This window comes from Ochotona curzoniae, unplaced genomic scaffold, assembly GCF_017591425.1.
Source record: "Ochotona curzoniae isolate NIBS_2020 unplaced genomic scaffold, NIBS_Ocur_1.0 contig_523, whole genome shotgun sequence".
Classification (NCBI taxonomy): Eukaryota; Metazoa; Chordata; class Mammalia; order Lagomorpha; family Ochotonidae; genus Ochotona; species Ochotona curzoniae.
The window spans coordinates 4,139,222-4,166,995 of record NW_024466459.1 but is presented as its reverse complement, the minus strand read 5'-3'; the positions used below and the strand labels follow the sequence as shown (position 1 = coordinate 4,166,995).

The following is a 27,774-nucleotide window of genomic DNA, read 5'->3' as shown; positions in this document are numbered from 1 at the left end:
ACAAGCTTTGTTGGGAGTGCTCCTGGGTGAGGTTCACTGGCTTGGTACAGACAGTGGGCCAGAGAAGTCGGCCCCAGGGGACTTGAGGTGTAGTTTTAATTAGGGGGCTGTGGAGGTGAGGGTTGGGGGACAAAGGAATGTGCCTTATAGAGTGTCACAGGCTCCTTTTGACCTTGGTGGATCCCTACATCACTGCTGGAATGCTGGCTGAGGAGGGCGTTGCCTTCTCCAGGTGCAGTCTTATCAGCCACCCTTCTCAGCTCCTCCTAGGTCACGCCTCACCCACCCTGGCTGGGCCTTGCAGCATCCTCTGCTACCTGGCTCTTGAGATGGCTTCCTGTTGGAAAACAGATGAGACTTGCTGACCTTGGGTTGTGAGCTTAATAAACCTCTTTGCTTCCTAAGTAGCTTATTTCAAGTATTTTGGTGCCGTCACGGAAAGCTGACTGCTACAGCTGGCATTGTGAGTGTATGCCAAGTCTCTGCCTACAGTGCTGTCATCCCAGATAGGTGCCAGTTCAAGTCTGCCCCACATTTCTAGTGCAGCTCCCTGTTAACATTCCTGGGCAACGAGCAGATGTCTCCTGTGCTTGGGCCCCCACACCCACGTGGGAGACACAAAGGAAGCTCCTGGCTCCTTGCTTCAGCTCGGCTCAGCTATGGCTGTTGCAGCCACGTGGGGGAGTAAATCAGTGAATGGAACATCTCTCTATCTCTCCTTTTCTCTGTAATTCTGCCCTTTAAATAAAAATAATTTTTAAAAAGCTGACTGATGCAGTGGTGCAAGCATGCTGTGGTGCGTGAGTTTACAAATTGAAATGTCCTGCTCAGGATGTACAAAAGGCGCTGGTGTAGTCGGGAGGGAGGCAGTTCCACATCCACCTGTAAGGAGATGCTTCCTAGGAGTTCCAAGGCCAGAAGTGAGGGCCAGTCCAGCTCAGGAAGAGCCTAGCTCCCCGCTGCCATACAAGGCTTTTACATCAGGAGCCCCAGGGAACAAAGCTTCCAGGCAGGGAGGAGTAAATGGCCCCAGGTGACAGTGTGGCGGTAAGGGCCAGCCCACAACAGGAGCAGCACAAATGGCTGTGCCAGTGTCACTGTTGATAACGTGACTATCCCATGGGCACACCAAGGAAGGGTTGTTGTGAGAGCAGGTTACCCTCAGTGGTAACCCTGGGGCCGGGATGCCACGCTCCAGTCAGAACTCCCGAGAAAGAACTCCAGCAGGAAGTGGGGTCAACACAGAAGTGCCAGCCCTTGGTGTGGATGCAGCAACCTCCAGCAGGTAGAGAGAGGCCACACCCTCAGGGGCCCTCCCTGACGCCATGATGTTGGCACATTTCCCCTGCCACCTCATTTAGTGGAGCAAGGCAGGAATCCCCCCGGACTCATCTGAGACTCAGGCAACCTGCAGATGCTGTTGGAACTGCCAGCTGCTGGCTAGCATTGGAACTGGAGCCACACACACCCCTGTCCAGACCTGGCCTCCACGCAGCACTCCAGGCCAGGCGTTGTTCAACAGATCCCTTCACTGCTCTGAACTCAGCGGCCTTGCTGCTACAGTGGGTAAATAACCATCACCTGCCCCTCCCCATCATCCCATGAAAGGAAACATTCAGTCTCATGAATGCTGAACAAGAGGTACTTAAAGGGGCAACACGGAGGTGTCGCTGGTTTCTTTCCACATCCCAAATCCCTCTAACTTGGCTCAGAATTTTGGTTTGGTTCACTGTGTCCAAAGCCAAGCCAATCATTCCAACCCTGCTCCCATTCCCCAGTCTTCCTTGCAGTAGAGTGGCCCCATCCCAGCTCTGGCCACAAAGACTGATGTACATTTCCACTGGGCCAGGGAACTGTTAAAAGCTGAGAAAAGAGTGGCTTTCCCCATAAAAGTAGACCAACTCAGCTGTCACCATCTCGGCTCTCTTCTTTCCTCTTTGAGCCGAATCACAGCAAAGGGCATAGAAGCCACCATCCTACAGCAGCGGACAAGCCAGACGACATAAGCCAGGATGCTAAGAATGGCGGAACAGGCATGGAAAGCAAGAAGGTAGAGGTAACGGAAACTGCCTAAGCCCCCTGGCAGGGCTCAAAGCACTGCCAGCTTACAGAGCAAGAGATGAAGGAGGCGCAGGGTGTGGGGCTGTGAGCATGTGCAGCAGCTGCCATGGTACCCACAGCGGGCTCACCTATCATCCCAGTGACATAGCCCGCCTGCTGCAGCACCTCTGCTAGGGTGGTCTCATTGAGAGGAAGGCCCCCGACCGAGGTGACTGCAAAGTTGTGCGTGACTCCATTGCGGAGGCCGAGCCGGCCCGTGAGGAGGGAGGCTCTGGAGGGCGAGCAGGTGGAAGCAGCCGCATGAAAATCTTCAAACCTGCAGGACAGGAGAATCATCCAAAAAATAACCATTAACTCATGATGCAACAGATCCACCCGTTATCCTCCCAGAGGGTCTAGAAGCATCGACATCATGGGGGCAAGGAGCACACACCCGACCCCAGTCTCTGATGTATTCACCATTCTGCGACAAGTGGAATCAGGGCACTCAGAGGAAGCGGTGGGATTCAGGCTTGGAGAAGGTGAGGGACGGTGGAGGGGGAGTCAGGGATATGCCGCTGTGTCTGAGAACGAAGATCCAGACAAGCTCCCGGACCTTTTTCGCATCACTACTATGGGTCATCGGCCACAAACAGGCAGAACTGTGCGAGTCCATACTGACACCCACCGGCAGAGGAGCCAGCGAGGTCACTCACACCCCACCTCAGAGCACCTGCGTTTGATGCCTCACTCGGGCTTCCTGCTAAGGCAGACCTTAGGAAGCAGCAGTGACGGCTCAGGGGGTTGAGCCCAGCACCTGCTAAGATCTGCATCTGGTTCCTGGCTGCCCACTTCAGCAACGCCACCCCGTCATCAAGCAGCTGGGGGCACTTGGGAGCGATTCATTTGTTCTTATTTTCATCTCCTCTCTCTCTCTCTCTCTGCCTTTTGAATTAATTAAAAATAATAATTTTTTAAAAACACTTTAGAAAAAGTAATTTGCCACCACTAAAGGAGAACATTACACTAACTCCCTACGCTAAACATTTTTAATTAAAGAGCAAGAATTTATACATTTTCCCTGGCACCCAGACTGCCCCCAATGCCACTGCCAGGTGCTAAAGGCAAGCATGCTGTTCATGGAAGATTAGCAGTGGGCATATGTGGAGGTGACAGCAGGCTCAGGAAGTTGCCACCACTGCGCCACCTGCCCCACATCACACCGTGTCACCCTCGGGCCACTCACAAACAGGACAGAGCAGTTGATCAACAGCTTACAAAATAATTCAGTTTTGTAGCCTTAATAACTGGAGCCCTGACCTTGTGTGTCTCCCGATGAGATGCCAGATAAAGTCTAGAAAATCAAGGATTCATGCCAAAAAAACACATCTCACTTGAATCTAATCAAACTCCTGGGCCTAATTTCCAGGTTGCAGGAAACACAGCTAATGGAAGGAGAAATTAATTAACAAGGCAGGTAATGGTTTCCCAAGCCGTGCTGAGATGCTATTCTACGGGACCACTCGTCCCGGCCCTTCAAAAAGTCAGAGTCACAAAGAGAAAACAGGTGAAGACTGCGTAAAGTTCTACCCAAAAGGAAACCAGAGCAGCAAGACCAAATGTAACACATCATGCTTCGGTGGTACAGTGGTTAAGGTCCTCGCCTTGCACGCCCAGGATCCCATATGGGCGCCGGTTCTATCCCGGCAGCCCCCGCTTCCCTTCCAGCTCCCTGCCTGTGGCCCGGGAAAGCAGTCGAGGACGGCCCAAAGCCTTGGGACCCTGCACCGGCGTGGGAGACCTGGAAGAGGCTCCTGGCTTCGGATCGGCATAGCATCGGCCGTTGCGCTCACTTGGGGAGTGAATCATCGGACGGAAGATCTTCCTCTCCGTCTCTCCTCTCTGTATATCCGCCTTTCCAATAAAAAATAATAAAAATAAATCTTTAAAAAACACATCATGCTTGAATAGTAAGTACATCTGAAGGATCGTCAGGGAAATCTGACGCTGACGTGGTGTCAATTAGGGAATGGCTGGCTGCCTCCTGGGTATCACACAGTCTTGGGGAAGAATGGTACGGCTGTCCTGTGTTTGCATCTTGCCACAATCCAGAGGAATCACTCTTTGTGACAGATGAGCTAAATAGAAACAGTGCCAGCAGATCTGGAGCCACAGAGTAACTCTGTTCATTTTGCTAGCCTCTTCGTTTCCTTTCCTATCTGAAACATCCCACATGAAAAGCTTTTTAACCTATGGAGGTCTGGAGCCTGCAGGGAACAGGGAAGTGACCCAGGGAGCAGCCCGCACCCAGCTGGAGGAGACGGAGAAGGACAGCATTGCCAAATCTCCCTGTGTCCCGACTGCTTGGCAGGCAAGTTCAGCACGGCCACAGACAGAGGCAAAACCGAGACCAAGGACCAAGTGCTGGCCCACGGCAGAGGGGCAGAGATGGGATGCTTCCAAGAGACCACCCAAACATTAACCCCAGGCTCGCACTGGCCTCCAGGAGCACCTGCAAACTAAAGCCCTCTGAAGCCCTCCGAGACGCTCCGTACAGCTACCAACAGCCCAGTGACAGCAAGCTGGACCAAGCCACTGCCCTTCACCGTGACCTTGGCATCTGTAGAGGACATAACCTGGAGGGCAGCCAGGTCTGCAGAGCAAGACTGAGTCCTTTCCTTTCCCCCATTTCCTTCCCTTGTTTCTGATCCTTTAAAAAAAAATGGCACTGAAGCTTAGTGATCAGAAGGCAAAACCTTCTTCAAGTCATCCAGATTAATAAAACCACCAAGCAATTCTTCTCGGAGGACGTATCCAAAAAAAGCTCACGTCTGTCACTCAGCTGCTGAGCACACACACATGTCCACAGTGGCCCCGAGCACCACAGCCGAAGGGAACCTCCCGCAGGCATCCCCACCAAGAGAGGAACGGACAGGCCACGGGTGGAATATTACTCAGTAAGAAGAACGTGAAATGAAGTGTTGATGTGTGCCACTACAGGATTGAGCCTGGAAATCATTAGGAAGGAAACGAGCCAGCACGCAAGGCCACGTCTCATGAGTCCATTTATACGAAATGTCCAGAACAGGTCATTTCCCAGCGACAGAAAGCAAACATGGATGTGTGCCAGGGGCTGCAGGGAAGGGAGCAGAGCGACAACCCAAGGGCCGGGGTTTGACTGTAGAGGGATGAGTGTTTTTGAAACTCACTAGAGGTGAGGGTTGCACAACATCAGGAGTGTACTAATGCCACTGGATTGTTAATGACTAACAGTTTGAAACCATCCATTTGATATTATATAAATGCCACCTCAATTTCAAAACACAATCTACCAGGAAAACGCCAAGAGAATCTCTCAGACACAGGCTGTGGCCCTCCAGGCTGAAGTCTTCTGATGAGAACTTATTTATAACCAAGAGGGCCCTTCCTCATTTCACTCAACCACCCCCCAAATATTTACTGAACAGCCACAGGGATGAGGGGCAAGGTCTGTGACACAGGTTAGGGAAACAGAGTCATTGCCCCCATCCCCAATGATGTCGGTCCTTCAAGGTCATGTCTGTGTTACTAGCTACCTGCTTAGCACGAGCTCTGAATGTGGCACTTCACATTTCATCTTCATGGAAGCTCCCAAATGTGCTGTTACGTACAGATGAGGAAACTGAGGCAGCAGGCAGTTTCCACACTCTGCTCCGGCCCCAGGGTCCTGGCTGTGGCAGGATGCGCCTTCCAACTCAGGCGTGTCTAACTCTGGTTCATACACGTGTGCCAGGCAACCACGCTGGTCTCCACAGTCGAAGGCAAGATGTGGGGAGACTGAGTCCCTCCACAGCTAGTCTTGGAATGAGAAACCCAAGAGACAGAGCAATGTGGAGACCGGAAAGGGTCCAGTCCCCGGGCCCTGCGTAGAGGTCAGGGAAGAAGGCACTGGTGTGGGCGTGAAAAGAGACCGGTGTGTCCCACATGTACACACACCAACACACCTGTTCTGCAGGCATGCAAAGCCAGGTGACACATGAGGGTCTGGGCGCCGGAGTCTCCTGGAATACGAGAATTCAACATTGCTGGCAGTCCGGGGAGCCAAGGTACCTCTTGCCTTCAAGATCAGCAGAAGCCGCAGCAGGTGGATGCACACCTGTACACTCTCCTAGGAGTCCCGCCCGAAACAGGAGCCCATGCTCGACTCATCAAGAGCCCTGGGCAGGCTCTTGGAGTGCCAGCTGCTGGCAAGAGGAGTCCAGCTTAACTTCCTCATCACTGCCAGTCACCACTCAGGGTGGCGGTGGCTCAGCCAACACCCTCTGCAGTCTCCTCTGCCACCATCCAGGGGACCGGTCTTTGCCATCCTTGGTCTCTCGACAGCAAATTCTCAATGTCCCTGATGGCCTCGCAGAAGACTCCTCGCGCCTTTCACCCAGTGTCTCCTCACAGCCTCTGGGAAGTCACAGGTAGCCCCAGCCCAGGAAATGTTTGCAAGCTGCTGATCCTCACGTGTTTCCAGTGCACCTCTTACACGCAGGCACCTGCACAGCCTCTCTGCCGGGGTAGCTCCCCGAGACCCCCCTGTGCAACAATGCAGGGCTCTCTGCCCAGGGGGCCTACCTGGACTCCTCACCCTGCCATAGTCCTTATGGCAGAAGGATGACCAGGTGCTATGTATGGGTCCTGTCCCCCAAGGAATTCCCAGATCTGCTCATCCTTTCTGCTGCCCACAGTCAGTGTCCTTGTGGAGGTCCTTCAGAGGCAACATCAAGGTTATGACAAGGGCCTGGTGTCCTCTCCCCACCCCCCACATTTTTCAAATGCTGTAAATGCCTCCCTGAAGTCGCAGATGCGGTCACAGCACTTCCTCTCCGCCTGCCCCTTGGGACTCACCTCTGACCCCACCACACCTCAGGCTCCCAGCATGCCCTACCTCCAGGTGCTATCAACCACCCTGGACAGGTCTCGCCCCACCATCCTACACTGACTGACAACTAGTCTTCAAGGACCAGTTCAAATGCTCCCATTGGATGACATCTCCCCTGCCCCTCCTCTCCCTATACCTGCCTGCAGGACCTTTCACCTAGTGTCTGCAGAGCCAAGCTCTTCCCTTCCTGCCATTACACTCACCTCCTCTACTGTGAACCCCTTACACAGCTCTGCGCCATGAGCTCTGCTTAGTCCTCCTATTCAGTGTGGGGAAGGGGTCAGCAGCAATCAGAGAGTGCTGCCCCAGCTGTGTGAGGGCCTCCCTGGAGAGCCACAGGGGCACAGAGCTGCAGGATGCCTTGGTCATGGCTGCCTTCCTTCTTCCCTGGACCTGGTGGGTCAAACAGCCCAGACACGTTAGCACAAGAGGAACTGAACTCCTGAGACAAAAGCCAGGGCTACTGATGCTGATGTGGCAATCAGCCAGCAGTCACTATCCTTAGAATTCCAGACCGAGTTCCACTCATGGTTCCCAGACAATGACCTGTACCCTGTTCCTGATCTTCCCGAGACCGAACGGCAAGGACCGTTCCAGCTCACACTCTCAAATGGCCCTTACAGTGATTCTGATTACACTTCTGGCTAACGCTGATGAAACCCTATAATTTGGACACTTTCCCAAGCACTCAACATGCTTTCAGTCACAAGCATCTGTCGCCCATGGATGGCTTCTGGTTTGAATTTGAAGTTCTCTTTCTCCACTCCAGCAGCACCAAGTGCGTGATTTGGAGGGCCTAGGGCAAAACGCACATTTAGAGATTCCTGAGCATTCCAAGCAGGCAGCAACAGAGCATTCCATCCAGAGCCAGGGCCCTGCCTTCAAAGTGCAGGCTCTGTGCACCTGCAGGGCCCTAAGCCCTAACTCCGGCTGGGCTCTGCATGATGGCCTCCCCTAGCTTAACCCCCAGCAAACTCCCAGCCCACCGGGCTCCCCAGGGGCAAACCAAGAAACACCTGTTGACCTTGCCTCCTTTGTTAGTCTCTACAAGTTTATCTGATTCTTCCCTGCATACCTGCTCTGCCACAACCTCAGTAAACACCCCTCCCCAACTGCTCAACTTAGAGTCCTCTTTCCTTCTTTCCTTTCTCCCTATGCACAGCCATGCTGTTAGTGCCTCATCAACTCCACTTTCAAACCTATCCGCTCCACCTCTCCAGTCGCCTGCTCGTGTCCTAGTCCACCTTGCACATAGACCACTGCTGTAGTCTCTATACTGTGTCCTCAGGGCCACCATGGTCCAGAGATGAAGAGGATACAGTGTGCCCAGCGACAGGGGCAGCCCTGTTCTCATCTTAGATTCCTACCCCCATCACCCCACCCCATCCCACCATTTTCTATGGAGCAGCCAAAGTAACTAAGAAGGTCCAGCTAAAACAGCTGACCAGTGTCCCCAGCTGGAAGCTCTTGAGCTGCTCCTCACCGGCACCAAGGTCAATGGAGTCATTGCTATACTCCAGGTCCTCCACCAGAGCTTTCAGGTAGGGTAAGCCTAATGGGCCCTCAGGGTTCTGAGACAACCTCCAGGAGCAGGCAGGTACAGCCTGGGGCAACTGAGGTTCAGCCCCAGGTAACACTGCCAGTTCTGCCTGCACCAGGTGCAAATCCTTAGCAAGCAAACTCCTCTGGGCCACCCAAGGTGGAACAAGCCTTTGGCACAGGGTACCAGGCACTCCAGCTGGAACCCCAGGCCGGCCGCCTCCACTGCTAGGAGCCTCAGTGGTGGTCTTAGGAAGGGACACAAACACCCTGTTTGCACAGGTGACAGCACTGAAGGACAGGGAATCTGTCCTGGGGATGTGTTCCCTTCATGACATCAGCCCCACTCACCCTGAAACTCACTCAACCTCTGCCCCTGTTTGAATGGAACTTCTTAGAAACACCTGTTCCCGCACACCCTATTCCAGCCTTTCTGGTCCAGTCCCCACATGGCTGGCCCCATTCCTCTCCACCTGGCCTCACTTTCCATTTCACCCCTTTGGAGAGGCCCTTCCTGACCCAGTCACTCCAAGCATGCCAAGTCCTTCTCTGAACTTGCTCATCAATTTGTCCCCTTCCTTGCTGCCCAAGCCCTCCATCCAGCACAGAGCTTCCCAAGAACTCAGACGTGCTGACCAACTCCCACCACATCCCCAGGGTTTGCCTCTAAACCTGGGGACCAGGGGAGGTGTTCAGCTAGACTTCTGCATGCCACCCAATGGTACCTGCTCCATCCGATCTGCTCAACAAGCCAAGGCCTGCACCGACACTGGCTCATTCAACAGGCTGAATTCACGGCCATGAAGATGCCACAGGGCCTTCTTCCCTTCACTCACTGTTCTGCTTCCCAATAAACACGAGTACATCAACTGTCATTTCAGACCCTTCAGCTAGGAGCCACTGGGAAACTAGGTGGAGACACCACAGGCCTTCCAGCCACACACTTATAAGACGCCAGCAGGCTGTCATAACAAATGGGGAGAAGATGCTAAAATAAGCCCTAACAGAGGAACACAGAGTTCTACGAAGGCAGAGTTATAGGAATTCATTTTTCCTTTTTTTGAAAAAAAGGGCACAGTTAAAGAAAGAGAAAGAGATCTTCCCATCAACTGGTTCACTTCCAGATGGCCGCAATGGCTAGAACTGGGCTGGTCCAAAGGCAGGAACCAAGTATTCCCAGCTTGTTTCCCGCTTGGGTGCAGGAGCCTGAGGACTCGGGTCTTCCTCCAGTGCTTGCCAGGCCAGAAGCAGGGAGCTGGATCAGAAGTGGACCAGCTGGGACTTGAATCAGCACCCAGAGAGGATGCCAGTACCATACAGAGGCTTTGCCGGTCATGCCGTGGTGTCGGCCCCATACGGGATAGGAATTTGAATAGCACGGACAAGCACACCCATGTTCAAGTCTGACCCCAAGTCTCTCTAGTGTGAGATGGACGTGTGTCAGTATCTTCACATGCAAAGTGGGCCTGACAACCCACACCCTCTACCCGCCCCATCCAGGTTCCCAGACGGTCTCACTGAGACAGTACCCAGAAGGCAGAGTGCCAAGCCCAGGGCATTTTTTTTTATCTGCATGCTAATCCTTGAGATTACTGTCCTTACTAGCTAGCCATGGAGAAAGAGAACATTCCAGTCCAGTGAGGGTACAATCATTAAGTAGAGCATGAAGGGATCCAGGGCAGTTGGCAGCTGCTGGTTGGTACTCCTGTGACAGCATGGTCCCTGCCACGTGTGTGACATGGGTTACTTCAGCCTCAGCAAGCACACAATACACTCAGCATCGTCCCTCCAAATGCCGGGGCCACCCCACATCCTGGTCAACACCAGACTGACTGCTGCACCTCTGTCGCCATCTCCGTTGGCTCGTGTCCTGTCTGCTCGTCATTGTCCAGAATGCCTCCACTCACCATCACCACTCCTGCTGACCCACGCGAGCGCCCTGAAATGTCACGCCACCCGGCATGCTGCCCAGTCCTCCGTGACTCACTGCAGCGGAAGCCCCACAACCTACCCTCCTCCAGCTCGCACTTCCTTTTCAGCCTCAGGAGCCTTTGCCACCTGCTGCGAGTTGGCTGGCAGCCCTCCAAAAGATACACTCCAGTCCTAACCACCACTGCCTTAGAACAGGACCTGCTTTAAAAACCAGGGTCATTGCCGGCGGAGTGAACTGAGGACATCCTGGAGTGGACCCTGACACACTGGAACTGGTGTCCTTAGGAAGAAAGCAAGGCGATGCAGGGAGAAGACCGCCATGCAATAGAGGGGAGGACCACGGCCCAGTGAAGCGATGATGACAAACACCAAGTGACACCCAGGCTGCAAAAAGGGGAAGACACACTTCCGCATAGCCTTCCCCTGGTTACCGCAGGTGTCTGTTCACAACACAGGACCCTGCCTGGTACACTCACTGGTGGTGTTTTCCTGTAGGGGCATCCACCTGCCGGCTTCCCACCCCTTCCACATGACTCATAATGCCACATTCATAACCACCCAGCCCAGGATCCATGACCCAAGCTGGGATGTACAGTAGCCAGACCTGGAGGGACTGGCGGCATAGCAAGCCAATCCTTTGCCTGCTGCGACAGCATCTTATAGGAGTGCTGGTTCGTGTTCCAGTGGTTCCACTTCCAATCCAGTTCTAGTCTTATGGCCTGGGAAAGCAGTGTTGGATGGCCCAAGGCTTGGGAGATCCGGAAGAAGCTCTTGGCTCCAAGCTTCAGGTCAGCACAGCTCTGGTGGTTGAAGTCATTTAGGGAGTAAACCAGCAGATGGAAGACCTGTGTTTCTCTGTAACTCTGACCTAGAGAGTGAGAAATACGTCTGATCTCCTCCCCTCAATGAAAATGTTACCTAGAAGGGCAGGGGCCGCTTCTCCCATCCCATAGAAGAACCAACATGAACAGGCCAGCTGGCTGCGAAGCACAACCACAGGACAGGGTCCCTGCAGGCTTCTGTAAACAAGCCAAGCCTGGGCTTCCTGGCCAGAGCAAGCTGGCTGGCAAAGCCTGCTCTCGGGTTGCCCATGGTTCAGAGAGGGAGGCCAAGATGCAGAGCACAGCAAGGCCGGGACATTGCAGAAGTCAGCCAAGCCTGCACCTGCGAGTGGCTCGGCGAAAGCTGAGACCTGGTATATGCACAGGCATTCACTTTGCTTATTTTTGTCCTGTAATGAAAAGAACTACCATTCATCAGGTGCCTACCACCCTGATCATAATATAGATATCATTTCTAATTTTTAAAATATCCCAAACAGGGGCCCGGCTCAGTGGCCTAGCAACTAAAGTCCTTGTCTTGAACGCACCGGGATCCCATATGGACGCAGGTTCTAATCCCGGCAGCTCTACTTTACAGTAGATGGAAGATCTCTCTCACTGTCTCTCCTTCTATGTAAAATTTGCCTTTCAAACAAAATAAATCAAAAATAAATCAATCTGAAACACACACATACACACACACCCTGTAAAACTAGCACCAGAACTCCCATTTTAGAGATAAGAAAGCCAAAGCTGGGAGAGTTTATGTAGCTTTCCCTAGATGACACAGCTGGAATGAGCAGAGGTGTATCTTAAACTGAGGCCTAAAGACTGCAGGTCCCTGCAGTTAGGAGGTGAGAGAGAGAACCTGAAGCTAGCCTGCCCACCCCCAAGCCCTCGCATTCTCCTTGGAAGGCTGGCTGGAGCGGGGCAGGCCTACAGCGAGGTCATCCTGTTACCGGAGCCGGGCTTTGGCTCGAAGATTTGCCCTGGATCTTGCCAGCCCGACTCACATCCACACAAGCCATGTGAGCCCAAGAAGGACGCAAGAATCCCCGTGTCCCAGCTGACCTTTAAGGCTAAACACAGGAACCAGAGTGTTGGCCTGCTCAGCGTTGTTTTCTTCCTGTGCACTCAAGACTTGGGGACTCAGCATCTGAGCCGGCCTCGGCCAGGGTAAAGTCCCCGTACACTGAGGCAGTTGAAGCGGGTCACGTGAAAGCTCCCTTTGTCAGCCAAACCTCAGGGACTTGTGTCTAGCACAGATTGGCCTTGGACAGGGTCGGGGATGCTGCAAGCCGCTGACCACCATTTCCTCCTGTCTGCTGATGTGGCCTGAAGAATTGGCGTCTTCCTCCTCCACCAGGACTCATACGTCGAGGCCCTGACCCCCAATGGGATGGCGTGGTTGGGTGGTGGTGCTGGGGTGATTAGATGTAAATGAGGTCATGAGGGCAGAGGCGCCATGATGCGTGCTTTTATATAGAGATCAGAGCTGGTTCTCCTTCTCTCTCTCTCTCTCTCTCTCTCCTGTGAGAACACATCTGTAAGCCAGGAAGATAGCCCTCACCAGAACCTGGCCCTGCAGCAGCTTCCGGAACATTAGGAAATAAAGCCCTCCAGTCTATGCTATTTGTTACAGCAGCTGTGCTGCCCAATACACCCAGGTTGTCCCGGTTCTACCAACTGCCTCTGCTGGAGTGGATTGGTACCATCAACTTGGGAACTTGCCCAGCTCCTTGGCAGGCTATTGGTGCCTGGGACTTAAGAGTGGTAGCCCCGGTCCCGATGCCCCCGTGGAATGGGCCGCTCCTGCAAGAACAGGTTGAATGCAACAACAAAGCCTGCAGGAGAAAGGCCCAGGCTTTGATCAGAAAAACATGTCAGTCTTTTTTATTTTTTTCATAATCACTTAAGCTGATGTTTGGAGCTCCAGTCCTTCCCCCATTGTGTGTCAAAGCTCACAGATTAACTCTCAAACACAAGTTAATTTCCAAGTCTCTGGAGAGCTACGACTGCACCTTTCTCCTCCCTCCCTCCCTCTTCCAAAACATGCAGCCCCGGCAAGCCAGCTGCCCATCACCTACTTCACTTCTCCCCACCACGCTCTTCCTCTGGTGGCAACTAATTAATGAGCCATAAATTGGTTTTGTAATTTGGGAGGGCTTTGGTTCGGTTTGACTTCCACCCTCCCTCCCCCAGTCTATCCCGGCAGGCTTGGCCAGTTCACCCACAGGGGTCCTCATTAAAGTCTGAAAATACATTGTAAAGCAGAGCTGGAAATACAGAGCCAGACATTACAGCAGCCTGTTAACAAGGAAATCAGGGCAAATTAAGACACAGCTAGACAGAAACCAAAGCAACTTGCCACTGCATAAATTACACGTGTTGGGGGGCAGGGAGCGGCACTAGTGCTGCAAAGGCCACCACAAAACCCCCTGAGGGACACAACACTGTGACGTTAAGTATGTCCAGTCTCCATTGATGCAGAATCTAAAATAGATGATGAGGCTTTCTGTGGTAACTCTAAATTGCTCTGTGACTCGAATAAAAACACGCCCTGCTCCATTCATAATTTACTGGCTCCGAGGGGGCACTGGCGTGTCAGCATCCCTCGTTGGACCTCAGCGTGCGGAGGGCCAGCCAGGGGAGGTGAGAATTGGGAAGACACTGAAGTCGGCTTGAGACAAACCAGGAGTGAGCGGGGCGCGAGTCTCCATGTGGCTTGCTGTGAAATGGGAAGTGTGCAGGTTCATTCTTCAGAGGGGACAGTAAGGCCCCCAAAAGAACCAGGTACAGGCCCTGTGTCAAGCACAACCGCAGCCAGCAGTGTCTCTGACGCACTGCTTACTCACACCTTCATTCATCCACTTTTTTTTTTCAAGATTTATTTCTATTTTACAGGAAAGGTACAACAGAGTAATGGAGAGAAGGGGAGATAGAGACAGCTTCCATCTGCTGGGTCACTCCCCAAATGGCCACAATGGCTAGAACTGAGCTGATCCAAAGCCAGGAGTTCTTCCAGGTCTCCCACGTGGGTGCAGGGTTCCAAGGCTTTGGGCCGTGCTCGACTGCTTTCCCAGGCCATAAGCAGGGAGTTGGATGGGAAGTGGAGCAGCCAGCACATGAACCAGCACTTGCAAGGTGAGGATTTAGCCACCGAGCCATTGCGTCAGGCCCTCATTCATCCACTCGAACTCACATGCAGCACGGAAAGCTGCCTGACAGCTGAACTTGGTGTGGTCCTGGGCAAATTCCTCCTTTCCATTTCACCTGCCCGTGGTGGACTTGTGTGTACTCCCACTCAAGGGCGGACTGCATCTCAGTGCCTGCTGGAAGTGACTCTTTCTCTCCACGGCTCCAGCCCAGAGGCCCCTGCAATGCAAGCCACGCCCTCTCAGCTGCCAGCAGGGGCCAGCCCTGGGGGGCTGGGACACTCCATCTGCAGGGCAGGTTGCTGACGCTGGTCTTTCTGAGCTTTGCCTGCCCTGAGGATCAGGTTCAAATACTTGAGTGGACACGTGACGCTCCTCCCAGCTGTCCCTGTCCATCAGTCGGGGCTCCCACTCCCTGGCCCAGCCACATTCAACCTCCAGAAGGCCAGCCTCAGCAGAATGAGGGCTTTGGGTGGTTCGGATCACAGACTCACCCTCAGCACCGAGGACAGTGCCAGGAGCCCCTAGCCTCCACTCCGCCCACAGCAATACCCTGGCCTCTCACTTCACCGGGCTAATTCGCACTGGTGGCGACAAAGGGTAACTTTTACAGATCAGCTCTTGGCTACATCCTACGGCTGCTGTATCTTCAACACCCCATCCTGAACACAGCTTCTCCTTTGAAAGGTGAGACGCCCAGCATGGGTCCTTTTCCTTGCTTGACTAGAATGTGTGAACAGCAGACTCTCTCTCTCTTAAGCTGGCAACTTGGTTATATCCAGCTCATGCCAACAAAGTGCCAGGGGCAGGAGACAGTGAGGTCTGCACTGACAGACCCTTGCCTGCCTGCATCCTAAGGACTGGATTTCTTGCCTTCATTCTGAAGGGTACAGCTTTTGAGCTAAGGGCTCCCGGCGCTGGTTTCATGGTTTGTAGCAGCGATTTCCTACTGAATGACTGTATTTGGGAGGCTTAAGAGAGGAACTCATGGCACAATGGAAATGGCAGCTCTGGACTTGCAGGTAGTTAAGCAGCTGGCACTAAAGCACCATGGGTCAATATTCCAGTGCCTTTTCTTTACTGTAAGACTGGCTACCATTGAGGTCATTGCATTTGTACATGCGCCCACCTATAAAACAGGCACGAGGTGAAAGCCTGCAGTCCCTCCGAGCCCACAGCTTGCCCCAACACACAGCAGAGCTTCCTGAGATTTCTGTACGTCCATATGACCTATTTTCCCAAGTGCAAAGACATGAAGTTGCCTGTCCCCAAAATACTGAGAGTTTATGAGAAGACAGGATGACACCTCCCAAAGCAAACATCTCAGGGGTCATGGTCACAACACAAAAGGATTTGTCACCAAGGACAGACCTCCTAGACCTGCATTTGAGCTATTGTATGGATGGAAAGGAAGAAGATACAATGGGATACAGGTCTTTGGATGACAGCAGCCCTGTCCAGAATGCTCTTTCTACCCTAGGTCCCATAGCAAGCACCAGATGACAAGGCCTCATCAGTATCCTACACGGTGAGTGCCAGCCTGGCTGTCATCCTCCCCCAACACTTGCAAAGTCCTTAAAACAGCAGATGGCAGGGAAAGGTGTCCTGGGCAGTAACACATGGAGGAATTCTTCCCCAAGCCCGTTCTTCTAAGAACAGAGAGGGAAGCAAGTGTTCGACAGAGTAATTCATTCTTCCCCAAGACCCTTTTAAGAAACAGCCCTCGAGTCCCTGGGAGCCTCTGACCTTTGAATGGTAAATATTGATCTCTGACTGCCAGCTAAGCCACAGCCTGTAACTCCTGGTAGCGGCAGCAGTGGCAGTATTGACTTCATTCATTATCAAACCGGGGGCAGGGAACAGGCAGGCAGGTGCAAATATAACATATGGCCCATCATTGCACAACTCTCAGCATCACAGCTAAGCTAGCCCTGCCGACAATTCAAGTCAGTGGGGTGATGTCTCGGCTTTGCTGCCTGGAACCAACTCTCTCACGCTCACAGACCAGTGTGCCTTTAAAAAAAAAAATGCAATTTCTTTTATATGAGAGACAAAGAAATAAGAAGAGACAGAGCTTTCATCTGTTATTTCACTCCTCAAACACCCAGGAGCCAAGAATTCAATCTAGATCTCCCATGTGGGTGACAGGGATCCAGGGACTGGAGCCATTACCTGCTGCCTCCCCAGGTGCATAAGAGCAAGCAAATGGAAGCAGAGTGGAACCGGGACTCCGACTCTAACATGGGACGCAGGTGCTCTAACCTCTACCCCACATACCTGCTCTGCATCATGTTCCTCCTCTCCCACATCAGAGCTGTGGGTCATTCCAAGTCACATCAAACCCACGCTTGGGAATCCCAGCTTGTGGCTTGAATCCAGCTGCTCAGCCACCCAGGGGACACAGGCAAGGCACTCCTCAGCTTGGGAATTTTCAAGAACCGCATAACTTTCTCATCATAGATCCCACCAGCCTTGCCTTGGCCTGGATGTTCAGCTGCTAAGAACCAAACGAGTGTTGCAGTAACAAGGTTATTTGCTAGATCTCGGAGTGTCTCACATTGTCCAGACGGTGGGACGTTGGAAACAATACCATCTGTCCTCTTTTTCTAAAGCATGAGCAATATATTCCTGTCTCCTGGTGTAATGCAGGTTGTTTGACGTCTCTCTTATTTTAACTGCTTGAAAACTCTGAGTTTCAGTTGGTTACTAAGTTACTAGCATCACTGTTTAATCACTGCTTGATTTTCTTTGCGCTACCCTATCTTTTTTTTTTTAAAGATTTATTTATTTATTGGAAAGTTGGATATACAGAGAGGAGGAGAGACAGAGAGGAAGATCTTCCTTCCGATGATTCATTCCCCAAGTGAGCGCAACGGCCGATGCTATGCCGATCCGAAGCCAGGATCCAGGAACTTCTTCTGGGTCTCCCACATGGGTGCAGGGTCCCAAAGCTTTGGGCCGTCCTCGACTGCTTTCCCAGGCCACAAGCAGGGAGCTGGATGGGAAGTGGAGCTGCCCGGATTAGAACCTGCGCCCATATGGGATCCCGGTGCGTTCAAGACGAGGACCTAAGCTGCTAGGCCATGCTGTTAGGCCCTACCTTATCATTTTTAAATTTACAAATGTTCAGCAGCACTTCCTGGTTCAAATTTAAGCATCAACACTGGCAAAATGACAGTCCCTGAAGGCCAAAGCCAAACTTGTTAACTGCCTAACTGACAATGCGGTGGGGGTGGTGCGGGGGGCAGGGGGAGGCTGTCTCGCTGCCTTGCCATGCAGACCTGAACAGGAACTAGGCACTAAGGAGTCCCAAGCAAAGTTGCCCTCTGAGAAAGATGTCAATAGGTTTGTGATGGCTTGTTTTTTCTTTAAAAAGCAATCATTTTTAATATGCTTACTCTGCCAGCAAGTGAAGGTACAAAGTAGATCACGCAGTGTGAGAGCAAACACCCTTATTTCTCTCTGGGTCTACGCGCTATGGTGATGTGGCTGCCCCTGGACGTTGGCTACTGTACGAGCTAAGGCTGCGGGGCTTCAGGCCACACTCCTTAACTGTGAGTGGAGTCGCACAAGTCCAGAAAGGGGTGCCAACTCACAGAGGCCCAGAGAGACGGTCTGCCCTTTTCCCCTTCCAGAGGCCTTTCTTCTTCCCCTATGAGTGACATCACAGTCGGGTGGTGGATGACACCCTTCCTCTCCCCAGAACGCACAGGTTCCATCTTCCCAAGCCAGATTCACAACAGAACAAGTCAAGCACGAACAGTGAATATGGACAGGAGGAAATGGCACAGAGCTATTGAAGCCTTGCACTGGGGGTTTGGCCCAGGAATGAGCAAAACCCAGAGCTGTAAAATTTGGGGCAGGGTGGCGGTTGGGCCTTAGGCAGCAGAAGGTGCCTTGGGAATGTGACTGAGAAGCAGGCCTGACCCTTCCGCCAGAGCAGAGCACTTGAAGGGAGAACAGGGGTGCAGAGCCGTGTTACAAGGGACAATAAAGGGGTCCCTGCCAAGCAGGACTCTTAATGCCTGCATACCTTAACTTATTTCCTCCTATCCCAATCCTATAGCATAGGTGCCATTACCGTCTCATTGTAGAGACAGGAAAAATGAGATCTAGCAAGCATCTAGCCCAGTGTCCCAGAGCTCACAGGAACAGACCCAAGAGACATGGTTCCCTCATATGTGTATGTCCCATCCAGAGCCAGGAGTCCAAACACTGAATAAATATTATTTAGTGTCAGGGAACTAATTTAGGCACTGGAGGTGTGAATCAGACAGATAAAGGCATTCCTCCAACGAGCTGGCATTCCAATGTAAGGGACAAGGAACAAAGGTGATCTCCACCGTGCTATACATTATGGAGCTAAAACAGGAGAGAGTGAGAGACGTGCATGGGGAGAGAGACAACACTGCAAAGGCCTCGCCAAGGACATGCCGTGTGAGAAAGGATCAGCATGCAACCGCCAAGAGGAGAGTTTGCAAGTAGGCAGGAGCAGTTGGTGCAAAGGCCCTGAGGCAGGGACATCATTGCAACGCTGAGCGCAGGAGGGACCTTGGACATGAGGCTGGAGTGGATGGAATGAGATTGCAGGCACCAGCACCTCCAGCAATCGCACATGTGAGCCAGTCAGGCTCCTGACCGACCATCACATCAACCTTTCCAACAACAGAAACCATTTTTGTCAAGTTGCCTCTTATGCCAGGGTGGCACAAAAATCCTTTATCAGCACCCCTAAAGAGGAAAAAAAAAAGATGGAATTCCAATCTCCTTGTCTTCAACAGCCACCATGGCACAGTCCACCCACGTCTTAATGGACACTCTGCTCCTTGTATAACTCCTCCCGTCCTGCAGGACGCACTCCTGGAATGCTGGCTCAGCCACTCACCAGCACAAAACTCCCCCACCTCAACTGCCACATCTATGACATCAGAAAAGCACAACTCAGTCACGAGAACTCAGCAAGGCGATGCCCAGAGCCTGGCACCTGGGGACCACCTGGGAAGAACCAACTGCTGTGCAGCTCCTTGTGTTGCTGCAGACAGAGGTGCGCACCCAGTGCCAGCCCACACGGGATTAGCAGAAAAGTGTCTCTAGACCTTGGCCTCCAACTGCCATGGCTTGTCACGGAGACTTTGCATCCTGTGGGGCAGCCCCCGCAGTTCCAATGACAGTGTTTCTGAGACAAACACATTATTTCCTTTAAAGGATAGCTAACATCTTACAGGGTCTGCTGTACACCTGGCTCTAAGCTAATGGCTTACAGGGATGACTGAATTTTTTAAAGATTTATTTATTTTTTTTATTTGAAAGGTAGGGTTATACTTAGAGAAACAGAGACAGGGAGCTCTTCCATTCACTGACTTACTCTCCAAATGGTTGCAACAGCCAGAGCTGGGCCTATCCAAAACCAGGAGCCTGGAACTTCCTCTGGGTCTCCCTTGTGGGGGCAGGGACCCAAGCACTTGGGCCATCTTCTGCTGCTTTGCCAGTTGCATTAGCAGGGAGCTGGATCGGAAGTGGAACAGTCAGAACTTGAACTGGTGGCCATACGGGATGCCAGCAACACCGGTGAATGTCTAGCCTACTAGACCATGGCACCAGTCTCAGGGATGACTTAATTCAATCGTCATAGTATCCTATGAGCTAGGCTCCATCATGGTCTGTTCTTAGAAGAAAGTAAAGCCGGCACCGATGAATGACATACAAACGGATCTCCCAACAGTTCACAGCAAAAGCTTATTATGAAAAAAACTGCATGGATTTCAAAAATGTTTGCACTAAAATAGATTTTTCTTTTAATTCCCTTTCCATGAACTTTTTCAAGTCCCCTTGTAACTTTTCCAGGGTCCCAAGAATAGTACAACCAATATCTACTGATCATCTGTGATGCTACTGACTATGCTAGGAGCAGAGACCAAGAAGTATATGACACCAGTTTGAATAGTGCCCCCTCAAATCCCATGTCCACCCAGACCCCGGGAACATGACCTCCCTTGTAAACAGTTTTTGTATATGCAACCAAGTGAAGATGAGGACACACTACATTAGGGTGGGTCTTAAATCTGAAAATGGCATCTTTAGCAGAAGAAAATTTGGACACAGGCCAGGAGAACACCAGGTGACAAACAAGAAAGAGACAGTCTCCAACCCCAGAACAATGAAGGTCACCCACAAACACCAGAGACTGGGGGACAGACAAGAAACAGTCCCTCCATGGAGTGTCCAGAGCCGACCAAATCCGCTGGTGCCTTGGAGTGGAGCATCTGGCCTCTTGAACTGTAAATGTATCGGTTTCTGCTGCTTTAGGCTTCTGGATATGCGAGAGCTCGTCCCTGCCATCCTAAGAAACACAGCAAAAAGGAGACCTGTGAAGCGAGCTATGTGGTCCTGGGGCCCAGTGTGGCCCCCTTTGTCTGTCGCCAGGGCTCCCTACCAGCAGAAGGCCATGACTAACCAGTCCGGGGGCCTTTGGGGACCTGGCTTTCTATCCACACAACATGAAACCAGGCTGCTTGGGATATGCAAGCACAGGCAAGCCCATCCTACTCCATCCACCTCCGATCTCCGAGACGCCCTTTCTGCTCAGGCAGAGGGGCGTGCTTAAGATTTCAGCTGAAATACTAAGCTCGATGTTTCTGCTCAACAACTGCTAAAAAGAAGGCCCTAAGCATTTGGCTCCCCAAGGCCTTAGGAAGATCTGGCCAAGCTATCCGTTTTTCATTCTCTCTCCCTGGGAATCATCTCCTACCTGCATGACCCGGGGAGGCATTTCAGGGCATCCTGGACCCCTAAGGTCTGTTTGCAGATGAATAGGTGTCCACTGACACTCTGTGCTGCAGGAAGCTCTGTGCTACGCACACGCACAGGATCACGGGTAGGAAAAGCAGACAAGGCACTTTTTGTCCCAAAGTCCAGAGCTCGAGAGGGGTGCATGACTGCTGGCAGTTGCCCTGACAATCGCTACGAGATGCAAGAAGTGAGGATGTCAGCAACACTGGCTCCTTCTGGAAGCTCCAGGTCGATGTGCTCACTCCCTCTCTCCTTCCTCCCTCCTGGCTTCCAGTGGCTGCCAGCAGTCCTGGGCCTGTGGGCATCCTTCTCCAGGTGACCCTCCTTTCTGGGCCCTATGTCTTTGCCTCTCCTCATGACAACAGCCATTGGATGAACAAAACCCCACTCTGAATTGATTTCACCATCAAGACCCTTCACTAATTACATTTCCAAATGACATCATATCCTGAGGATGCAAAGTCACATCCCAGGTGTGTGAACTGGGGATGGGGTGGAAGAGACGTGTACAGTTGAACCCAACACAGACAATTAGAGATGCTAACGCAATAAGCATGAGAAACAGCAATGGCAGGTTACGCCTGAGGCATTGAGAAAGTTTGTTAGAGGAGTTCACATGGAGCTGCGATCTAAACAGTGACCTTAACATTTCCTGCTGAGACAGGAAGTGGACAGCATGCCAGGAAGGAAGAGCTCATTTGACAGGCAAGGGGGAGGCAACAACAGGGCTGGTCGAACACGGGAGGGCCTGGGAAAGGCATGAGCTTGTACGATGTCATCAGAGCCGCAAATGATGACGCCCTTAGGATGACAAATGCTTTAGAAAAGCTGGATGTGGTGGGCTGTTTCTAGAAGGCTCACCTTGGCTGAGGACAGGAAGATGGAATGCAGGGGGTAAGACCAAAAGCAGGAAGTCCCTCACACACACACACACACACACACACACACACACACACACACACAGGTCCCTGGCTCAGGGTGATGGCTCCTGGCTCAAGCATCAGAGCGGCCACAGCTTGGGAGAGGCCCACATGTCCTCCTAAGATGCTAGGAATGATTCTCATGAGCCCAAAGCCAGCACTGAACATGGGCAATGGGACCTTGCAGGACAGCCCGGGCAACGCTGGCCCAAGAAGCAAACCCCAAAGCTGGGAAACACTGGCAATTGCCCTACGTGCACACCACAGCCAGACCTTTCAACACTTACTCAGGCAACCTGCCACACAGACCCAAGAGAGGCAAGTGCCCCTTGCACCTCCTAAGCATCCAGCATGCCTTAAACTTTAAGTCTTGGCTGCTCGTGAGGAAGCGTACACACCTCATGGCTACTCTTTTTTTTTTCGTCTTATTTTATTTTGATGATCTTTACCTAGCTGGTTAGGGTACAAAGGGTCAAGGGCTATAGGAAAGTGTGTAAGACCATTGTTTCCACATTCTCTCTCTTTGGGGGGGGAAGGGAGGAGATAAAGGGAGAAGCCCCACTCAGTCTCCCACCCATCCCAGGGTCCCGATATGGGGCATGCTCCGAGGGCACTGCTCAAGTTGTTTTAATAGTTCACAGTTCTGTATTGCTGTCAATCTCGCCACTCCAAGCACAATGAAATCTCTCTAGAATCCACTGGCTGACATAGTCCACCTTAGAGTCTCCATTTGCCCTGATTTTCACTGCCAACACTTGGCTGGGGTAGTTGATCGATTTGTTCTGTCCTCCATCCTCTGTTGTAGTACCAGGTGTCCTCTGCAGCCTCCAATGGACTGCCATATCCTCCATGTGTTTCTGAATATGCTGTCTACTGCTCCGTCTGAGCCTGAGGAGGCTCATGTTTGATATTTGCACTCCATGGTCAGACTATGGAACTGCACTTCTCTTCATAGTTGGGGTTCTTTCTGAGTCCAGCAGTTCAGTTGGGTGAATCCCCAAAGAAACTTCTTCTGAGGTGATCCCAGACCTGATTCTTGTATGTGAATGCCAGTACAGGGTCCAGCAAAGTCTGTCTCCCCAATCAGCTTATGCATATGCTGGTGGTTATAATTGCTGGGTCAGTTCTGTTTCCAGACCTGTCTTCCACACGAACCAATGGGTGTTGCAGTCCAGCCCGATCCTGCCCACCACACACTCAGACCTCACACAAATCAGTGGAAGTGCAGCCTCGTCAGAATGACCCGCAATAACTCCCACGAGGCCTGCCCCCTGCCCTGGTTCCCATGCTTGCCAGTGTGTACAACAAAATGGTTCAGTCTGTCCCATATCCCATTCAGCTTTCATATGTATCAATGGACTTCGAAGTCTAGTTCAACTCAACCAACCCTACCATCCAACCCACACATGTGCCGCTGGGTGCCATTCTGTCTAGCCATGCTTGCCCCAGTCCTGGTTCTCATGCTCACCAGATGGAGTGGCAACCCAAGAGGGAGGTGCCCACTGTTTCCCTACAGTGCCCACTCCCAGATCATGCACTCTCCAGGTGGTTCTGCAGTTTGTCTTGACAGAATTAACCCCCGTGCCAGCATTTGCCAGTTGATGCTGTGGCAAAGCCCAATCAACCCACACTCACTCTGACTTATGCATGTACCAGTAGGAACAGTTTGCCCAGTCTGGCTTTTCCCTGATCCAGTTCACATGAGGCCAACAGGTGTTGTAGCCCTGCCTGGCCTGGTCTGCTCCCATCCCAACTCACGCTCTTCAGTGGGAGTGGTGGTCCAGCAGGGGAGCTCCATGTAGTCCCCTTAGTGGCTTTGCCCCCCTCCTCCCCTGGTTCCCACGTGTGCTCGTTGGGTGCTGCAGCCCAGTCTGGCATGATCTGCCTTGCCTCAGGATTTGTTGATGGGTGCTGTAGCCTGGCCGAGCCTGACCCACCCCCAATTCCAGCTCATCCTGGTGGGGGCTACAGCCTAGCCTAGCCCAGTTTGCACCCAGACCTAGCCCTAATGTGTGCTGGTATGTGTTGCGACCATACTTGGCCTGACTCACACTCTATTCTAGTGCTTATATCCACCAGTGGGTGATGTGAACTGGCCCAGCCGGGTCCACCTCCGACCTATGCCAAATGTATGCTGCTGGGTACCATTTCCTGGCCTGGTCTGGGCCGCTCCCTATCGTGGTTCCAGGACCAGACACTATAGTCATTTGGGGAATGAAGCAGTACACGGAATAAAGCTTGGTGTATGGGAAGGGAAGCTCTTAACCTGTTCATTTCATTCAGCCTTTCAAATAAATCTTTTTTTTTTTTTTTAAAAAAAAGACATTTTTATTGGAAAGTCAGATATACAGAGAGGAAGAAAGACAGAGAGGAAGATTTTCTATCTAATGATTCACTACCCAAATGACCTCAGCAGCAGGAACTAAGCCAATCCAAAACTAGGAGCCAGGAGCTTCTTCCGGGTCACCCATAAGGGTGCAGGGTCCCAAGACTTTGGGCCAACCTTGACTGTTTTCCCAGGCCACAAACAGGGAGCTGGATGGAAAGCAGAGCTGATGCAACATGAACTGGTGACCATATGGGATCTCAGCGTGTTCAAGGCAAGGATATGAGCCACTAGGCTATCATATTTGGCCCATCAAATAAATCTTTAGAAATGTTTGGGGTCAGCACAGTGTTGTAGAATGGTAACCTCTGCCTGCAGTGGCAGCATTCTATATGAGTGCCAGTTCATATCCCAGATGCTCCACTTCCCATCCAGCTTCCTGCCTATAGCTTGGGAAAGCAGCAGAGGATAGCCCAAGTTTTTGGAACCTTGAATCCATGTGGGAGATCTGGAAGAAGCTCCTGGCCCCTAGCTTCGAATTCAGCCTAATTCTGGCCTTTCCAGCCATTTGGGGAGTGAACCAATAGATGAAGGCTTTCTTTCTCTGGGTCCCTCCTTGTCTCTCTGTTGTAATTCTGCCTTTCAAATCAGACTACATATTTAAAAATATATATATATCCTGACAAAGGCCACCAATCCCTGGCAGCCCCCAGGCTGGATTCTATATACCCATCCGTGACTTCCAGTGCTCGTGGCGCAGGCTCCAGGGTTGTAATTATCCCTTTGCTGTACCTGATCCTCTCGGCCAGATGGTGAACCCTTGGGGGTCTGCCTGTCGTGCTCAGCAATGAGCACACAGAAACATCAGCACTATATGAAGGTTACCTTAAGTCACCATCTCATGATTGGCCACAGACCAACACCCTCCACAGGGTTCCCCCGCACCAGAATGTGGGGGAGGCTCCCCAGCAGACCCCAAAACTCACCTCATTCCTTGCGAGGCCATCTCGTCGAGGTTGGCTGTGTCCTTTGTTTCGGCCCAGTTGGCTCCCAGGTCACCCCAGCCCATATCATCAGCCAAAATGATCACGAAGTTGGGTCTCTGGTCTCTTGTTTTCGCACGGATGTGAAAATCCACAAGAGGATACAGGACGCCTGAGAGGCTCACTCCCACCAGCAACACCTTGAGGGAGAGGCAGCCCATGGCGTAAAGGGCGGGGCTTCCGGCTGTCTACAGTGACTGGCAGCGGTGGAGCAGATGGGCGGGGCCCTTTCCCAAGAGCTCCCTTTCGATTCTCTTGCAATGCAGGTGGTCTCTAGGGAGCTGGGCTGCGGTCTGCAAGCAACTCCCAGGGGGGCAGCGGTGGTGGCATTGGTGGCGATGGCCACAGGGATTGTGGAGCTAATGAGACAAGGCTTGAATCTTAATTCAGGGGTTGCGAAAGGTATAAGCCCTGTCTTGGCACGCCTGGGTTCTGTAGATGTCTCCCCCGGCGGCTCAACACAGAGGTTGGGTTCGACAGTTAGATGCGCTGTCAGCGAGGTCCTGGGTCCCTCAGAGAGCCACCCCTCCGAGTGTAGGGACCACAGGGTGGGCCTCCCATCGGTTGGAGACCCCACCGGGTGATTACAGGGAAAAGCTTGCATCTGCAGAACACCTGCATGTTCTAGAAGCCACAGGCAGCCCAGAATGAGTTCCCGAGTTCCAGATGGCTGGAGGCTTCATGTTTCTCTCAGGTTTCCTGAAAGAACAAAAATGGACAAGAAGACAGAGTTGAAACTGCCATGGCAGCTGTGTTTTACTTAGTAGCTTAGCAAATAATCGCTTTTCCGTGTTAACAGATGTTTTCCTTCTTATTCGAATATTTAACCAGCTCATCAATTTCTTCACCTTGAGAAGCCATGATGATGAGGCCATCTGTGACTGACCTGTGGTGAAGGGTTGGAGGTCACCGGAGATGGCCTGTCTCAGCCCTCACCATGCATGAGCGGAGTCTGAAGGCCCAGAACGACAGCTGGGACAGACAGCAGCCCCAAACCATGCTAAAACTCTCACGCTCCCTTCCTCCAACCTCCATCCTTGATTCACAAGAAATTCCCACATTAATCGTGTCGTTGCCAACCTTAGACTTCTAGAAGGAAAGAGTAAGGCCCTTATTACCAAGACAGGATTTTATTGAACAGCTACCGTCACCTAGCATGTTCATCCATGCTTCTGGATAGAAATTCATTTGTGGGCCCTGCATGAAGGCTTAGTGGCTAAATCCTTGCTTTGCACACATCGGGGTCTCATACAGGCACTGATTAATGTCCCAACTGCGCCACTTCCCAATCAGGCTCCAGCTTATGGCCTGGGAAAGCAGTGGAGGATGACCCAAAGCCTTGAGACCCTGCACCCCCATTGGAGACCTAGAAGCAGCTCCTGGCTCCTGGCTCCGGATCAGCTCAGCTTTGGCTGTTGTAGCCACTTGGGGAGAGAACCAGTGGATGGAAGATCTTTCTCTCTGCATCTCCTCTCTGTAAGTCTATCTTTCCAGTAAAAATAAATACCCCTTTTAAAAAAATTAATTTGAAGAAAAATGTTTTTAAAAGTTAGTCTTAGAATCCAGGTGACTAATACATGGCTTGCTCATCATAAACCTCTTTCAATTTCATGTTTATAATTTTCACAATATGTTAAAACAAAGTTTCCAAACAATGTGCATCCCTTTTCATCCTGATTGTGCAATTGTATCTAAGATTTATTTATTTACTTGAAAGGCACAGGGACAGAGAGAGTGAGAGAGAGCTACTGACTCACCCCTTGAACACTGCAACAGGCCAAATCCAGGAGCTCAGCTGGGGGTAGCAGGTGGGTGCAAGGGACCCAAGTCCTTCAGCTGCCTCCAAGGAAATGCATCAGCCGGAAGCTGGGTCGGAACCAGGATTCAAACTCAAGCACTGCTCTGATGCTAAATTTTAATAAGACAATCTAAGGACAATGAATTTGCCAGGGAGTTTATATTTGTCAAAATGTGGCTCTCACAGACAAGGCGGGACCTAAGAGTCATTTCTTTTTTTAGTGATTTACTTGGAAGGAAGTTGCACACCCACACAGTCCATCTGCTGGTTCACTCTCCAAATGACTGCAGCAGCTGGGGCTGGACCACGCCCAAATCAGGAGCTGAGAACTCCCTCTGGGTCTCCCACTGGGTGGCAGAAGCCTGAGTATTTAGGCCATTCCCCTGCTTTCCCAGGGACGTCAGCAGGGAGCTGGACGGCAAGTGGAGCAGGCAGGAGTTGAACCAGCACTCCGACACAGGACGCCAGCATCACTGGCAATAGGTGCAGCCTCAACACTCAG

At 51.9% G+C, this 27,774-nt stretch overlaps 1 protein-coding gene across 5 annotated transcripts in view; it reads right to left on the bottom strand.

The window, feature by feature from the left end:
• ARSG (arylsulfatase G) overlaps window positions 1–27,774 on the bottom strand; it is an 89,356-nt gene that overhangs the window by 47,125 nt on the left and 14,457 nt on the right. For 4 of the 5 annotated variants that reach the window (XM_040989556.1, XM_040989557.1, XM_040989554.1 and 1 more), the window contains 2 exons: window positions 25,418–26,173; window positions 2,190–2,377 (listed from right to left, as the gene is read on the bottom strand). In XM_040989556.1, coding sequence (XP_040845490.1) covers window positions 2,190–2,377; window positions 25,418–25,635 — 406 coding nt within the window. In that variant the 5' untranslated portion in view covers window positions 25,636–26,173. Of the gene's footprint in view, window positions 1–2,189; window positions 2,378–25,417; window positions 26,174–27,231; window positions 27,531–27,774 lie in introns of those variants that run through there. The other variant, XM_040989553.1, reaches the window with a different exon arrangement.